Source organism: Carassius gibelio, chromosome B19, assembly GCF_023724105.1.
Source record: "Carassius gibelio isolate Cgi1373 ecotype wild population from Czech Republic chromosome B19, carGib1.2-hapl.c, whole genome shotgun sequence".
Classification (NCBI taxonomy): domain Eukaryota; kingdom Metazoa; phylum Chordata; class Actinopteri; order Cypriniformes; family Cyprinidae; genus Carassius; species Carassius gibelio.
The window spans coordinates 20,624,964-20,642,462 of NC_068414.1; the positions used below are offsets into that span (position 1 = coordinate 20,624,964).

General features: G+C 36.9%; 1 protein-coding gene across 2 annotated transcripts in view; it reads left to right on the forward strand.

Moving 5' to 3' along the window:
* LOC127978928 (thrombospondin type-1 domain-containing protein 7A) overlaps positions 1 to 17,499 on the forward strand; it is a 110,058-nt gene that overhangs the window by 70,511 nt on the left and 22,048 nt on the right. For both annotated transcript variants that reach the window (XM_052583944.1, XM_052583946.1), the window contains exons 7-14: positions 3,348 to 3,542; positions 9,411 to 9,663; positions 10,723 to 10,838; positions 11,749 to 11,881; positions 12,028 to 12,131; positions 13,056 to 13,250; positions 14,062 to 14,328; positions 17,309 to 17,488. In XM_052583944.1, coding sequence (XP_052439904.1) covers positions 3,348 to 3,542; positions 9,411 to 9,663; positions 10,723 to 10,838; positions 11,749 to 11,881; positions 12,028 to 12,131; positions 13,056 to 13,250; positions 14,062 to 14,328; positions 17,309 to 17,488 — 1,443 coding nt within the window. The remainder of the gene's footprint in view (positions 1 to 3,347; positions 3,543 to 9,410; positions 9,664 to 10,722; positions 10,839 to 11,748; positions 11,882 to 12,027; positions 12,132 to 13,055; positions 13,251 to 14,061; positions 14,329 to 17,308; positions 17,489 to 17,499) is intronic.

Sequence of the window (17,499 nt, forward strand, 5' to 3'; positions counted from 1 at the left end):
GCTTTTGTCAAAAGCCACTTTTATATCCAATTATGTAGGGCCATAAAATCTCCCATCTGTCTTGGTTTTGATTTACATTATTTATAAAGCCTAAAACTTCATAGATATTTGAGAAATGAAATGACCCAGCTATGTTGTACTAACAGTTTTTTAATGTGATTTTATGGATGAACACTTCGCTCTGGTTGATGAGGGAGCGAAATTCAGTGCCGCAAACCTTCAATTCTGATTCACCCGATCTAATTAATTTCATATAATAGAGACTCAAGCATAGCTGAGTGGGTATTTTAACAAGCCAAGTGGAAAGCCTGTCTCCAACTTGTGGAAATGAAATAGGTTCATTCAGCAAGCTTATCAGAAATAATTAACCCTAAATTATTGTGGATATGAGGGACAAGTAGAATATACCATTTGTTAAAATAGAACCACCAACTCTGCCTTCTTTTTCTTTGCCTTCCGTATTGTTAATGGCTCGACTCGGCTTGCATTAATGAATCAATTATGAGCGCGCACCGTAATTGTATTTTACATCCTCACATTTCATTCCTTGTTCCAGTAAATTTCAGTGTGTGGACATGGCAATTACTGCGACATTCCAGAACCTCAGCATTCAGATCGCTAATGAGGACTCGGGGGAGAGAGAAAGGCAGAGAGTAAGGACAGAAAGAGAGAGGCAGAGAAAGGCTCCTGTGTGTGTATGTATGTGTGTGCAACTCAATCAGTTCTGCAAGGCTCATAATCAAGCATCCCATTCACACCAACTGAAGGTGTCATACTGCATGTGCCTCAGCTGTCACCACAGAGACGACTGCCACCTCCCCCCGGCCCTCCAACGAAAGACACCACCTTCCTTAACATGCCACGTGTAACAACTGTACTTTATATAGCACATGGATTCTATAGCTTTAGCAGCCATCTATTAAACAGTTTGATTACTATTTAATTAGCCAAAGAAACTGATCACCCTGTATTGACCCTAAAATGCATAGCTCAATTTTCTCCTCTTGAATATATATTTGGGTCAAAATGGGCCGGGATAAAATATGATGCACGCTATAGCACTGCTTGTTTTGTCATTGAAATGGTAATGACTGTAGATTTAATGATTTAGACTGTAGTTTGTGGGTCAGATTTTGCCTTAATGCAAAAATGCCTTAATTAACATACTAAATATGTAGTTTCAAAATGAGAGAGAGAGAGAGAGAGATCATGTGGTTTGACAGTTTTCATATTATTTGTCCATATATGAATATATGAAAACATATATCCAAAAACTGAAAGAGACACTGGCCATTACTCTGTTCCTCCCTGCAACCCATTGACCCATTTAAGTCCTGATACCTTGCTGTAGTGAGGAATAATATGATTTGTTCAAGGTCACCTCTATCTTTGTCCTGCCTCGCAGACGGGTTGATGGTGAATATGTTGTTCTGGCACCGGTGGCGAGCCGCCTATATAAATGAAATTAACTCTGTTAGTCCCTCAGAGTCAGTCTGCATTTAGCTGAACTCCCTCTCTCCCTCATTAACTTTGGGAAGAGTAGTGTGCAGCCTCATCAGAATGTGACAGCGCTCAATAGAGGAAATGTCAGATGCTGTCTGGTACTTTTCCATCAGGGGACGGTCAGAAGCAGATGAGGTTTAACACTCTGAGATGTATAAGGGCTAGACGTACAGCTGATATTACATTTTCCCCAGCATGTACTCTCTGAGTTATTCATGAGGACAGTGGATTTGTTTTTCCCCAAGTCTGTGAGATTTGCTTTATGTGCAACCTTATTTTCTTTTCTGTTTTCGTTTCTTTTCTTTTCCTTTTTTAATTATTATTATTTATTTATTTTATCCAAGATGGTGACCAGCTAATGGGCTAAGCTAAGCTTTGAACTTCTAAAAAGGCACATAATTGCCTGTAATGAACTGCTAGGAATGTTTTTTTTTTTTGTTTGTTTGTTTTTTACGTGAAATGCTGTGTATAAACACCAGCGGTGTGCGGAAGTCTAATTCTTTCTCACCCCAATCTCATCCACTCCTCATTGTTCCCTAGTGCCTCCCCTCTTCTCTCAATTATCGATTCCTGTTGTCTGCTGCTGATGAGAATAGATCTGTTGTGTCCCATGGGGTCCCACCGTGTCATCTGACTCAGTGGGTTTTCTGTCACTTTGGGCTTTTTTTTCAGGGGTGGGGTTCACCGATCGATACAGGGGCTGGTACACAGTCCACAGAGGGGTTGGTGTCAAAAACTAGGTCTTTCAGATAACCTCTGTGAGCAAAGTATGTTTTTTTTTGTTTTGTTTTGTCTTGTTTTACTTTGTTTTGATAGTTTGATTTTCTTTTTCCTCTGATTTGTTTTGATTGTTTGTTTGTTTTGTTTTTTATGGTGTTTTTTAATGTTTGTTTAGCTTTTATTTTTGCTTTGTTTTTTTTTTTTTTTTTTGTTTTTTTTGTTTGATTTTGCTTTATTTTATTTTTTTGCTATTAAAACAATTAAACTAATAATAATTAATTTTGTTTTTATAAAATGTTAAAACAATATTGATCCTTTCATGTATAAGACGTAAAGATTTAAGTTAAATTTTATACACTAAAAACGTCACAATATACATGTTAAGTAGCTTTTTCTTGGACAGCATTTAATTATATGTATAATTACATGTGATTGTGTGATTGCAAACATCGCCGGATCACCGTCCCTCTTGGGTGCACAGCTGTCACATCCTGTTTGACATTGAAAGAGTAATCTAAAATTCATGAGCAAGAAGCACATTAAAGTCTACTGAACTACTTTCTACTGTCTAACTTTTGGGCTTAATGCATGCCATTACTATGCAAAGGGGTTCTATATGCAATTTACCCTTGTCCTTGGAGATTTTTATGCTAGAAATTAGCAATGGGTCATTACTAAAAAGGACACAACTGAGAGTGTTGTCATGTCCCTATTATAATAGGGGCCCACTAAGGTCTTATATGATATCGGGGTAATTGTGAACATGCCCATCCAAATGTTGTCTTGGGACCTTTGAATTTTATCAGTGTTCTGGTTTATGTATACATATACTGTATGCAGTGTTAATGTGTAAATGGGTGGTTTTCAGTGTGTGTTCACTTGCAGTGTGAATTCTCTGTGTGAGTAGCTTTATATGCACTGAGTGAGATGTGTATTAATGTTCACACAATTTAACCACATCAAATGAGTGAGATTTCACTTGACTTGACTTTTGTCTTTTTGGAACCCATTTGTGTTGTGGATATTAGTTTTTAATTTGCTAGAATTTGCCCTTTCATATGGTTTCCCAGGATCCTTATTTAGGGTGTCAGAATTTAACCGACCCCGTGTTTTGTTGTTCTCAGGTGAATACGTGGACAGGCAGCTGTGCCGGGACGCCATCCTTCCCATGCCTGTGCTTTGTGAGGTGCCCTGCCCCAAAGACTGTGTGCTCAGTCCCTGGACTTCATGGTCTCTGTGCTCCAACACCTGCTCAGGAAAGAACTCGGAGGGCAAGCAGACCAGATCACGCTCCATTCTGGCCTACAATGCTGGGGACGGTAGGGTTTTTACTGTTGTCAAACCAATCTTATTCCCCTCGTTCCACTAAAATGGTGTGAGTTGAACTGGTGTTTGGGCAGAGGATCTTCAAACACTTCTCAGAACTGGATTTTCACTGAGCTGCACAATGATGTACCTTACTGTGTTGCATAGCCTGCTCACAAACAAACAGCACCCTGCAGTCTTGTTTATGAGTCGTATGAGTATTAAAAACCTTGAAAAACGTTTGAAAGCAAATTAATTAAGCATTATGACTGTCTCCTTAATTCAAAATAATAAATTCCAACATATAATCATCATCAATAATGTATTATAACAAACAAATATAGTGTCTGGAGTTTATGAGTCAGGTAGTACTTGAGTACAGATAGTACTTTGCAGTAGTAAAATTATTATTATTATTATTATTATTATTATTATTATTATTATTATTATTATTATTATTATTATTATTATTATTATTATTATTTATATGCAGATTTAAAGTTCAAGCAATTTCTTATTGTCAGTCTTAAAAACACTTTTGAAAACTATTCTTTAATGAATAGAAAGTTCAGAAGAACAACATTTATTTGACATCTAGATCTTTAGTAACATTACAAATATCTTTACTGTAACTTTTGATCATTTCAATGCATCCTTTCTGAATAAATGTATTAATTTCACTGAGGCAGTACCTTTTAAAAGTTACACTTTTGCACCTTTTGGCACTAATATGTACACTTTAGGTTCTAATATGTACCTCTAAGGTACCACTATGGACTCATTAAGTACAAAGGTGTACTATTTATGATACTTGAGAGTGTATATTAAACTTTTTACATAAGCAGTGAAAATAAAGTATCTGGAGTTTTACTGAGAATATGTTAAACATTTAAAGTAATTATATTCAGCAATTTTATAAGCAGGTACCAGGGACTTGCAGTGGAGTCAATTATTCTTTTTTTTTCAGCCTAAATTCACCATTTTTGTGTTTTTGTTCAGTATGGGGCGTTGCTTTACCTGATGCCCTGTGTGTATCATGTGCTTTCTTTTCCTCAGAGCATCATGCTGCTAAAAGTATTTAGCCTTACAGTCTTTAAACTAGACTGTTTGCCAGTGTCTCTCCAAAGATTCCTGGTGGTTTAGATATAATCAATCACCATCTTTTTTCTGCTTATGTGAATTTGTTTGCTCAAGTAGACATGAGCAGATTGCAAATATCTTACCGCACTTGTCCCCTTGTGTTAGTTTATCATTCTTCCATGTGAGCACAAAAAAAGCATATCACAAGGTAATGAAGGTCTCTGAGCATTAAGTGATTCAAACCTCAGGTGAGCTCAGGCTGTAAGTGTGTATCTGATGTGTAATAGACTGATGGATAAGTGGCTGCTTTGGGCTAAAACCTCTTCCTTCCCTCCACCACTCACCGGCCAGAAATCCATTTCCACAAATATGCAGCTTGAGGGAACAGGACTTGCACTGCTGACTGAGAGCAAATCGACTTGGTTTGCTTTAACATCACATAATTTTATGGTCATGATTGTGCCAGAATCAAAGGTAGTGTGTTTGGTACATCTGTGGTGTGCGGTTGCTTTATATATTACAGTTTTAGCACAAATTGCACAACATATGCGCAATGATGCTTTCTGCCCTGTGGCAAATTGTGCTACGTGCTGCGATACTTGGATTATTAGCCTTCAAACGATTCAGGAGACGGTGAACCAAATTGATGACAAGCGTCTGAGAAAGCAGGTGTGTGCTGACAGTAGCATGAAGTTTAGTAGATCCTGTTCTGCTTGCCATCTGCCTCTTTGTGAGGTGATGGAGAGAATAGTATGAAGCATTGGTCATTTGTGGTCCGTGTAGCTATAAGCCTCTCAGAGTAGGGCCTAGCTGCCTCAAAATTTGCAGAAAATTTTAATCAAAACAATCCTGTTGCCTCATTTTTGTCTATTCATTTTTTTCGCCACTTTTATTATTGTTGTTATTATTATTTATTTATTTATTATTATTTATTATTATTTATTATTATTTATTTATTATTTATTTTATTTTAGTATTTTTTCAAAGAAAATTTGATAATTTAAGATTATCCATATTAGTTGAATTTTAAAGTGGGGATGAAATGCTATTTCATGCATACTGAGGTTTTTACACTGTTAAAGAGTTGAATTCCCATGCTAAACATGGACAAAGTTTTAAAAATTAAGTTGTACGTTCGGTTTGTCACAAGTTTCGGAAAGTTTTTTTTCGAGTATGGCTCTGTGTGACGTTAGATGGAGCGGAATTTCCTTATATGGGTCCTGAGGGCACGTCTGCCGGAAGAGCGCGCGCTCCTGTATAGCAGAGCACTGAGAGCACAACAGACTTCACTGATCAGAGCAAGAGCGTCGCGAAATGTCACAGAAGAAGTGTGTTTTTGGTTGCCAGGGCAAGACAACCCTGCTCAGATTACCAAAAAACAGCATCAACAGAGCTGTGCAAGTGTTTTTGTTTGTTCCCTGCATTTCGAAGATGCTTGTTTTACAAACAAGGCCCAGTTTGACATTGTTTATTTCTTAAGGATAATGCAGTCCCAACAAAAAAGGGTCAAGATCGTGTGTTGGAAACGCAGGCGGTGTTTAAACTGCTTAAAATATCTCTGCCTCCTTGTTAGTGCGTCCCCTCCCATGCCGGAGACCCGGGTTCGAGCCCCCCTCGGAGCGAGTCGTTGCTGCTTCTGCTCTCGTTCAGTTTCAGCCTCGGGATCTGATTCTGGATCATAAATAAACGGCTGAATCTGACTGTTAGCCATGGTTTGTTTTGGTTGATTTTGGGTTTTTTCCTCACGGTAATGTCACAGCTTCCAAACGCTCTCAACGCAAAAGCCTACTGGCGCTCGTGATTCTTTAGCTCCGCCCACACGTCACGCCTCCAGCCGGTCGTGTTTTTCCTGGAAAAATCGGTACAGACTATCTTTCTCTTATGAATATAATAAAACTAAAGACTTTTTGGAGTTATGAAGGATGCAGTACTACTCTATAGGTACTCAAGATTAACAGGATATTGAGTGAAAAAGAGCATTTCACCCCTCCTTTAAGATATTTGGTTCATGTTGCTAACATTAATTGGATATGTTTGATGTAGTATTTTTTATCAGATTTTCTCAATTTTTGATAGTTTAATTGGTATTTTAAAGAAATAATTTTCCTGATTATTTGAATCAGTTGACAGCCCAATTTTTAAGAGTAAGAAATAAGTGAATTCTTAAAGAATGGTCGAACTGATTTGGGACAATGTTGACACACACACACACACACACACACACACACACAAAAAGAAAATGTTTTCAATATTAATAATAACGTTTATGATAATGTTTCTTGAGAACCACAAAAATGATTTCTAAAGGATCATGCGACACTGAAGACCAGAGTAATGGCTGCTAAAAATTCAGCTTTGCCATCATAGGAATACGTTACAATTTAAAATACTGTATATAAAAATATAAAACCCGTTATTTTCAGTTCTAATAACTCTTATTATTTATTTAATAAAATAAAAATTTGATCAAGCTTGGTGAGAAAGAGACTTCTATTAAAAACAGAGAAAATAAAAGACTTACCAACTAAAATAATTTACAGTTAAGCAGAGACAGTTTATATTGCTCGCGTGTCTAATATAAAATTACGTAATAATTTGGTCTCGAACTCGTAAGACTTATTTTGAGCCGGCTGCAATGTAGTAACATAAAATTGCTTGAAATTCTGTCAGCATTCAGTTCATTCCTGAAACGATGTGTGTTTGACCTTCTTTGCAACTATTCCAGAGGTTTACAGATCCCCAGACTGAGCATCATTTCAGTCATAAACCAGTCAGTGACCCTTGTTCAGGGTCTTGAAAAACCTCCACTGACAGCCTAGGATATATAAAAAACGATACAATTTTAATGGACCCTTAAAATATTTATGATTCTACACATCAATGCATGGTGAGATACTGTATGTAACCCATATTTGCTCTTTCTAAATGGACGGCTTAAAAATTTCAGATGCACCGTTTCTTTTTGAGGATGTCATGCAGACTTCACTGCGTACTGCATCAAGAGAAGCTTAACACAAAACTAAAGGAAGATGACTGGAGCTGCAATATGAACTGTAGCTCTTAATGGTACAGCGATGGACCAAGAACATGCAATTACTCTGAGCTGTGCATGGACTCACTTTTGTAATTGTACAAAGGATTAGTCTTCATCTGAGTCACAGGTCAATGAATAACCGGAGGGAGTGTTAATCCCCATTTGAAACAATGTGATTCTGCTGCAGCTTTCTGAAGCTCTGCTAATGCATTGCCCTGGCATGCCCTGAATCACTACGAGATGCTTTGGAAGGCAAATAACCCTCTGGTAAATGGAAAGAGTTTTTTTCTCACTTTCATGGCCATTATTGTGTCTGTGCTGTTAACAGCAAGTGCTTTCTAATGGTTCTCACATGTCTAATGAAGTGTGTGATAATAGTCGATAACTGTTTAATAAATTAGATACTGTAGGACTGTGTTCTGCAATGCTACAAAGGATGAGTCAATTATTCATTATTTTTGCTGCTCTCGAACAAGGAGCACTTCTTGATGCATGGTTTGTTCATTCACCGGTTTACCATCTTCTCATTGATCGGTGTGCGGTTGTTAATGCACACCGTTGAGATCATGGCTGACTGCTCCGTGGGGACTCTGGTGCTTTGCGTGTGACTGCAGATTGTAATGAAAACCAAGTAAAGTCTGGTAGATAAATCTAGGAGTAGCTCTTATCCTGGTTGACTCATGCATTAGTCTCCACTCATATTTCAGTTTCTAGATGTTTTATTTACTATTCTACCATCGTATTAAGGATGTCAAGTAAAGGAATAATTGACATTTTGCTGAAAATGTTCTCACCCTAATGTCATCCAAGATGTAAATGAGTTTGGATTTGGATCATAATGGATTTGTAGAATTTTAGCATTCACTTGCTCACCAATGGATCCTTTGCAGAGAATGGGTGCCGTCAGAATGAGAGAACAAACATCTGATAAAAACATCACAATGGTCCATAAGTAATCCACACGACTCCAGTCCATCAGTTAACATCTTGTGAAGCAGAAAACTGTTTTGTAAGAAAGGTTCAAGACGTTTTTAACTTCAAACAGCTGGTTCCAGCCAAAATAGTCCTTTATCCATAATTAAACTTTCTGCACTGAAATATGCACAGATTAATTAGCAGAAAGAGTCCAAGCAGAAAGAGTCCAAAGCATATTTGTGTGTGTGGATTTTGATGTAGGAAGAAAACAGGAGATGGGCTTTTTATTGAAGGAATATTAGCGGATTAAATATAATGTTATTTTGGATTGGTTATAACAAACAAATTTTTTTCACTATTACTATTAAATTAGGCAATTTAGTCAAGTAATGAGGTACTAATAATACAAATGATATAAATAATATTTGGAATACAGTCACAACAGTGTCATTGAAAATTATTTATTTATTATTTTTTTCTGCCAGAAAATATGCTACCTGGCAAAACCGTATGTTGCTATGCAACAAAAATAATGATGTGCTATGGAAGCTGACAGCAATATGGTGAATAGGTGTCATGTCGTATCTGTTTCGGATTTGGATTTTAGCAAAACTAGAATGTTGTATTAACCAGTTAGAAGCCAGTACCGAAACTATAGGTTTTGCAATATTTATTGTAGATGCTAACTTCCTAATCATATTATATTACCAATATTTACTATTTTGCCTAAATAATGTACAAAATGGTGAACTACCAGGTCAATATGCAGATGCTTTGTTGTTGTTTTTTTTACAGTTTGGGTTTATGATTTACCCAGTATTGCAACACCGTCCTGACCCTTTTTATCTTTTAGGTGGAGGTCAGTGCCCCAACAGCAGCGCCTTGCAGGAGGTCCGCAACTGCAATGATCATCCCTGCACTGTGTACCACTGGCAGACGGGACCCTGGGGTCAGTGCATAGAGGACACCTCCGCTCCGTCCGCCAACAGCTCGCTCAGCCGCACCGGAACAGGAGTCGGCACTAATGAGGCGTTCTGCACGGTTGGAATGCAGACGCGTAAAGTCATTTGTGTCCGGGTCAATGTGGGCCAGGTGCCACCTAAGAAGTACGTGTTTTTAAATGTGTTCCTATAAATCGCATTGTAAATGCAATGCATGCAGTTCAATCCATTCTTCAATTGATTTCTTTGTCTGTGTTGTTGTTATAAGGAAATGTAAGTGAATAGCTCAGGTCTTTTATCGTTTATTTATCTTTCTTGGCATGTGTAGGAGCAGATATTGAAGCAGGTTATGTATTCTGTTTATTAAAGTCAATCTCGATGTCTGGTGCTTGATCATTATTGACAGATAGAGACTTTAAGATGATGAGTTCTCAGCCGGTAGTTTAAGTAGTATCTGGTCTTTCCCCGAAGGCGTCTACTGAGAAAATAAATGATCTGTTTATTTATTCAGTTTAATAGTGGCATTATTCTGTCAGTGGCTGTGGAAACAGTGTGTGTAGCTCAGGGACCCCATGCTGGCAATGGAAATGAGGCCCTCTTTCTTCTCGGGGTTATTCATGTGCTGGGCTTTACACACTGATCTACACATTCATATACACACGCAGATATACACACGTGAGCCACATGCTGATCGTTATGAGATTTCATGTGAAAGAAGCAAGGATATTAGAATGATGCAGGGATAGAGAGAGAGAGAGAGAGAGAGGTAGGAGAAAGAAGTGTAGAATGTGCAGAGACATATAATGAAGACGAAAATGTGATATTTGAGGGTGAAATCACATTTACTTTCTGCTGTTTATGTATACGCTACTGTTCAAAAGATTATTTTCTTTATGTTTTTGAAAGAACTCCATCTTCAAGGCTGCATTTATTTGATAAAAGTACAGTTAAGGATTGTGAAAATTTATTGTTTAAAATGATATATTAAAATTTGAATGTGTTTTAAAATCTAAATTATTCTTGTGATGGCAAAGCTGCATTTTTAACAGCCATCTTTAGTCTTTAGTGTCACATGATCCTTCAGAAATCATGTAATATTCTCATTTGCTGCTCAAGAAATATTTCTTATCATTATCAATTTTGCTGCGTAATATATAAATCACTAATATATATATATTAGTATATATATATATATGTTTGTTTGTTGTTTGTTTGTTTATGCAGGTGTCCAGAGAGTCTGCGTCCAGAGACTGTAAGGCCGTGTCTTCTGCCCTGCAAGAGAGACTGCATTGTCACTCCTTACAGTGACTGGACACCTTGCCCTTCCTCTTGCCAGACAGGTACAGTACTTATTTGCACACACTTATGAAGCTTGAATATACTGTAAAACTAGTATTATTATTGTTTATTGAAGGCTGAAGTTTACTGACATCAGTACATAAAGAAATATTGGTAACTTTCAGCATTCTATCAGAAGAAGTGTTTAGAAATGAACTCTTTGGTCCCATAATCGCATGCTATCAACACTGGAAAGAGGAAGTGTTGCTTGGCAACTCTGCCTGTAGGAACCAGAACAAATATTAAAAGAAGCTGCCAATATCTGAGCCATTTGTTATATGAAGCATACAAGCAATGCATTTCTTATTTTTTCTTGAGTATATGTCACACTCCAATGTGTTTTGTATCAAATATTGGCTTTATAAAGACCATCTGCCTGACAGTTTCTTCTTCACTGAACACTGAGTAGATTTTCAATTCCCTCATTAATTTGCTTTTTTGCAGTACTTGTTACATTTACAATAAATATTTTATGTATGTCATTATTATTTACAAAGAGAACTACCCTCAAAGTTTGAGCTTTGTGAAAGAACAGTGAGAAAACAGTATGGAAAGAATGAATAATAATATGCACATATTTATAGATGCGGCCTTCACCCAGTGAAGAACTTCAGTCATAGAGTATGAATCACTGAACAGAGTTAACCAAAAATCAAAAGCGGAGAATTGTGACCTCATTATCATCATTTCAATCTTCAATTTAACTTAAAATGGAAGTCTTTGACCCATAAAACTCATGGTAGTTGGAATGTACTGAGATTTTCAGAACTATAAAGAGCTAAGGTTGGATAACAAAACATAGTTAAACGCAACACAGTCATACAGAGATTTGTGTACTGATTAGAAATGGCGTTTTTGCTATATTTTCTATATTTATTCATGGCAGTTTAATATTATCTTGTGTATATCCAGGTGGTGTCATCAAAAAGAAGCAGTCAAGGAAACGCATCATCATTCAGCTTCCAGCTAACGGGGGCCAAGACTGTCCAGAAGTGCTCTTCCAGGAGAAGGAGTGTGATGCCTCATCTGTTTGTCCAGGCTACAGGTGAACATAACACCTCTGTTTGCAATTATAGTACAGAAATGTTATGAAATTCCTGGACTGAAATGATATAGACAGAGAGCATGAGAGAGAGGGCACTTTTAAGTTTTACTTATAGATATATATCAATGTATTTTTTTTTGCTATAGGTGGAAAACCCACAAGTGGCGCAGGTGTCAGTTGGTGCCCTGGACCATTCGTCAGGACAGTCCTGGAGCACAAGAGACCTGTGGACCAGGACTACAGGCTAGAGGTACAGAAAAACACTCGTCAATGTCAAGAAAACTTAGGAGCTGCTTGTTGCAGTGCTTCACACTGAATCTGGGGAGACTGTTAAACATGGGGTAAACGCATGAGATTGGTAGTAATTCGATCTGTGGCTGAGTGTTACCATCAAAGGGCTGTGTAAACGCTTCTGGATTTAAATGAAATATTCTTTCAGAGATTCGGAAAGCTGTCTGAAGCAGTCACAAGCGATATCCTTTGCTCTGACTCTTACCAGTAAACCCTTTCTGGGTTCAGATTCAGCCCATTAATGTGGTGTGACTGAAAAACATACAGTATCTGAAAACGAAAGATGAGAGTCTTGTGTTATATACGCCTGGAGACAGACATTTTTGATACTATATCACTGACAGAGATGCATTTATCGCATATGGAAGGCTTTACTGACATAAATGCATTTTTATTTGGGAACCTTTTACTAGGGTTAAAATTTTTAACTGTATTAAAAGAGAAATGCGGTATCAGCTTCTAAAAATGGATGGTGTGCGCAGTGAAAGAACAAGTACAGTCTGCAGGTTGTTTTAAAAATCACATAGTACTGCAAAAAGCTTCTTTATATATCAACTTCTCAGCACTGCTCGCATTAAAACGCATTACCTGTAATAGGATCTCTCAATACACCGGCATGTCTGAAAAAGAAATCCAATACAATAGCTTTCACCCTCATTCAATGATAGAAATCTGGAGCCATCCGGCTACTCAAGTCAATAGGCATTTAACCGCCCTCTCGTGTAATCCATCACAAGATGCTTATCTTTATTCACTGTGTGTGGCTTTATTGGTGAGAGTCGACTGATATTTAACTGAGAGAAATGTTGTCCCTTTTTAGTTTTGTTTTCTTTTTCTGGTAGGTACAGTAGGTTTATGATCTCTTCCTTCTTTTTTCCCTCAGCCGTATCGTGTAAAAAGTTGGATGGAGGGCCTGCAGACAGCGCGGCCTGTCTTAAGTTTGCAGGTCCTATGCCTCAACTCACTCAGTCCTGCCAGCTTCCATGCCAGGACGACTGCCAGCTGACCACCTGGTCCAAATTCTCATCCTGCGCTGCTGATTGTGTGGGGGTCCGAACTAGGAAAAGGACTCTTGTTGGTAAGTGCTGGATCAGCAAGTCTAATTCTTAAGACTTCCTGATGCCAAGTCTACAAAAAGGATCTTCTCACCTACATCTTTGACGCTTTCCATTTGCTTTATGATTCCTTCAGATGCAATATCATAATTTACATCATTGTAAACACATTTATTTTATTGTATTTTACACATGCATTTATAATTGATAAAATATATTTTAAAATGTTATTTATTCCTGCGATCTGAAAGCTGTGAAAACAGAAAAAAAAATAAAGCATAGAAGAAATGCGTCTGTCACAGAACTACATGCAGAATAAGTCCTGTAATTGCTTAACAAATATTTTGAATTTTAAATATTTTGATGAATTTTCTCAGCAGATTTGTTATGTGTATGTACAAAGGAAAAGCCTCGGTGTTGAAAAATTTTATTTTTTTATTAGATGTGTATACCTGTACCTCAGCTGAGCCAGAAATGTGGTTTAACTTTTAGCATGAGAAGCTTAGTTGGTTATTTAGAGGTTAACAAAATACAATGTGTGTGCCAAAGACCGGTTCGCCCTTTGGAAGACCTGCTGTAATTCAAGTAACTTTACAAAAGGATTACATAAGATTAGTGCAATAGGTCTTTCAATCTGGATAAGTCTACTTACTCACGATTACCAGATCAGTGTGTTCTGACCACAGGAGTTAGATATTATCACAGGATCATTCTGTTAGTGGTACATTCCGTATTGTATTATTACAAAATATTTATATCCCTGGAATTTAAAACATATTTCTATCTGCTTTCATATCCCTAATGCTGTATGTTTGTGTGATTTTTCTGGCACAGGTAAAAGCAAAAAGAGAGAACAATGTAAAAACACACAGATGTATCCTCTGAGTGAAACCCAGTACTGCCCCTGCAACAAGTACAATGCCCAGCCCGTGGGGAACTGGTCCGACTGCATCCTGCCCGAGGGTGGGCGAGTAGAGGGCCTTTTGGGTATGAAAGTTCAAGGAGATATCAAGGAGTGTGGCCAGGGTTACCGGTTTCAAGCCATGGTGTGCTATGACCAGGACAACCGCCTCGTGGAGACTTCACGCTGCAACAGTCACGGTGGGTGAAAAAAGCCGATGGGTATCAACCCTTGTAAAAATAATGATTCATTTACTACCCCATCTGCTATTGGTCACACAAACAGTTTGTCCCTCTCACGTCATTGATTGGGATATCATTGATATACTTTGTAGTATATTAAGAATTTTTGTTTTATTTATTTATTTGTTTCTCTGCTTTTTTTTTTTTTTTTTTTACAAAAAATATCATCTTGTAAATTTAGGCAGTATTTTCGTATGTTCATTCATTTTGCTCAACTTTTTTTACACCAAATAATACAACAAAGATATTACTTTTAATATTGTTTTATTTATGCTAAAAATTTGACAAAATAATAATTTCATACCTCTTAAAAATAATCTATTTTTACAAAAATAACAATACATATGAGTGCAAATATTCAATTTTTGTCTTTTTTATATTATTTTCTTCTTCTTAATTTAATATATATCATGTATTGTTTTCTTAAATGAAAATTTAGGCTACGTCCACACGAAGCCAGAGCTTTCGCTAGCCGATATTTTTTTTCCCCCTTGTCTCAATAAATATCTGCGTCCACACTAAACCACAGAGCAGACACAAAACGGTGTAGTATAGATGCCAGACCAGTATGTGGTGCTGTAATTCTCCCAAAGAGATGCACTAAAAATGGAGAAGAAGACTTGGACTATCCACATAAACCTTGCGAACTGTATACAAACAATCATGGACCAATACATTTATTAATCTGTGTTAATGTTAGTTAATAAAAGACAATTGTTCAGTGTTTGTTCATGTTTTTGTTTCTGTTTCGTGACGTAGTGGAGGGGTGAGATGTGGGCTGATGATGTCATCTTTTCAGAAAATATATCGACTATATATTAATATATTCACTCTCTACATGAAAACGGAAGGGCAGCGTTTTAAAATTTAGCCAAGCTGGGACACGGTTTGAAAAATAATGCTTTCACTCTCCCAAAATGCCAGATCCGTGTGGACGAAATGCCTATTCGATACAAAATGTATGCTTATACAGCAAAAAGCGTTGTTTCATAAACTCGCTTTTTGTCCAACAAGATGTACATTAATATATTATATAATTTTGTTTCTAATGTAAACATATATTGATTTAAATAGTAGTTCTTTAAAAGGAAGAGAAATGAAAAATCAATTTTAATCAAGTTTATTTACGTAATGTTGGACTAAAGCATGTATCTATCATTAGTCTATCAAAACATTTCCTTCTAGTGAGTCCTTCCCAAGTAAAGAAATCAAAGAGCTTGTCTTAATAGAACATAAGCTTTCCACAACAGTGTTCGTAATCGAATTCCGCTCTGCAACCCTCGCCACCTCTTGCAGCAAGAAGCTCAGGAACGAGCAGTTGGCAATCCGTTCCTCTGAGCCCGAGATTAGACTGTGGCAAACTACAGCATTAGATGAAAGCATGTGGAATCCCGTGGCCAATGCAGGAGCTCTATGACGTTAAGACCTCTCTCTTTATGAGTCACAATCCTCTAGTATGGATTGTACGCTCTCAGCTGGAGGTCTGAGACTGGTTCAAAGACTCGGCGTCTCTAGAGTGAAGATGTGCTGACAGAGGCAAGGTGTTTCTCTCTCTCTGCCTCCTCTCGTTCTCTTCCTGCTTCCTCTGAGACATCCCTCACTCCAATCAGACCCCATACCCCTCATGATTTGAAGCGTAGTTGCCATTTTGTGAGGCTGTCAGACTGACATGTTGCCCAAGGCAATCTGTAAGAGGTGTTGAGTGTCTTTAATCCAACTATGAGAAGTTTCTGTGATAGGGATTTTGGTTCAAAAGTATATACACAGATATCCTTAATTTTTATTTTTATTTTTTCTTGGAATGATCTTGTGTTATCCAGTTTAGCAGGCTATGTAAGACAAAACTGAATGAGTTTTGATTGAGTAAGGCTTTTAATAAAATATGAAAAATATTTTATTTGTTAATAATTTAACTTTATTTATTTAGTGAAGCTATAATTTTGGTAAGGTAATTTAATTAAAATAAGATTTACATTTAATTTAAATTTAGTGGGGTTTTTTTTTCTTAATTTGAATTTAAAAAATGTAATTTTCTTACAAATTATCTAGAATTCCATTTTTCCCTCCTCTGGAGCAATTAATGTGGAGGTCCATGCATCCACTAAAAAGTTGACAGAATGCACTTTCTGTACTTAATTTGCACTGCTTCAATTATAGGCCTACATGTATTCATTTAATAAAAAGCAGTAACTGATCTCTTGTTCTAGATTGTTTTAACTGCTTAAATAAGCTGCTTAATCTAAATTTTTTTATTTATTTTTTTATGGGCAAAAGAAAATCTTTTTTTTTTTTATTATTATTTAAATGCAAATGCAAACATATCACAAATTTTGACAATATCGAGATATCTTTTTTTTTTTTTTGATATCGCCCAGCCCTATATGATATGATATGATATGATATGATATAATATAATGTTTTAATGTAATATACATGTAATATATAATTTATGTTCCTGTTTCTTGATCATTTGGGATCCCATCTACTTTTTCAACAGCAACCTTCCATTATGTTTGCTCAGCTTTTTATTTTATTTTTTTATTTTTTTACATCAGTCATCCATTTTAAATCTGATATTGCTGTGCTTGTAGGTTTGAAGGAGCAGCATATAATGGAGCACTTAACATGGAATTCTTAAAACCTTATTCTTGCTGTTGGAATAATCCTCGGAAATGTTCAGGACTTGAGCTGTCTCGTGCAGTTTTCCCATTCTAGAAAAATACCATGACCTTTGCAAGTTGTGATGTAAAATTAAACTTCAGCAGACCATATCAGTTCAAATGCCACAACCTTGACCTTTACACTGCTTTAACATGCTGTTTCATCTGTCACAATTTATTAAACTAACTCCATTAACCAGCATCATAACTGTATCATGCTGGTTTGATTTACTATGATAGAAACACTAAGTTTCATCCATCTCTCTTATCTCTTGTAGGTTACATAGAGGAAGCATGTATCATCCCATGTCCATCTGACTGTAAGCTCAGCGAGTGGTCCAACTGGTCCCGTTGCAGTAAGTCTTGTGGCAGTGGGGTCAAAGTACGGTCCAAGTGGCTTCGGGAGAAACCTTATAACGGTGGCAGACCCTGCCCCAAACTGGACCATGTCAATCAGGTATACAGGGAG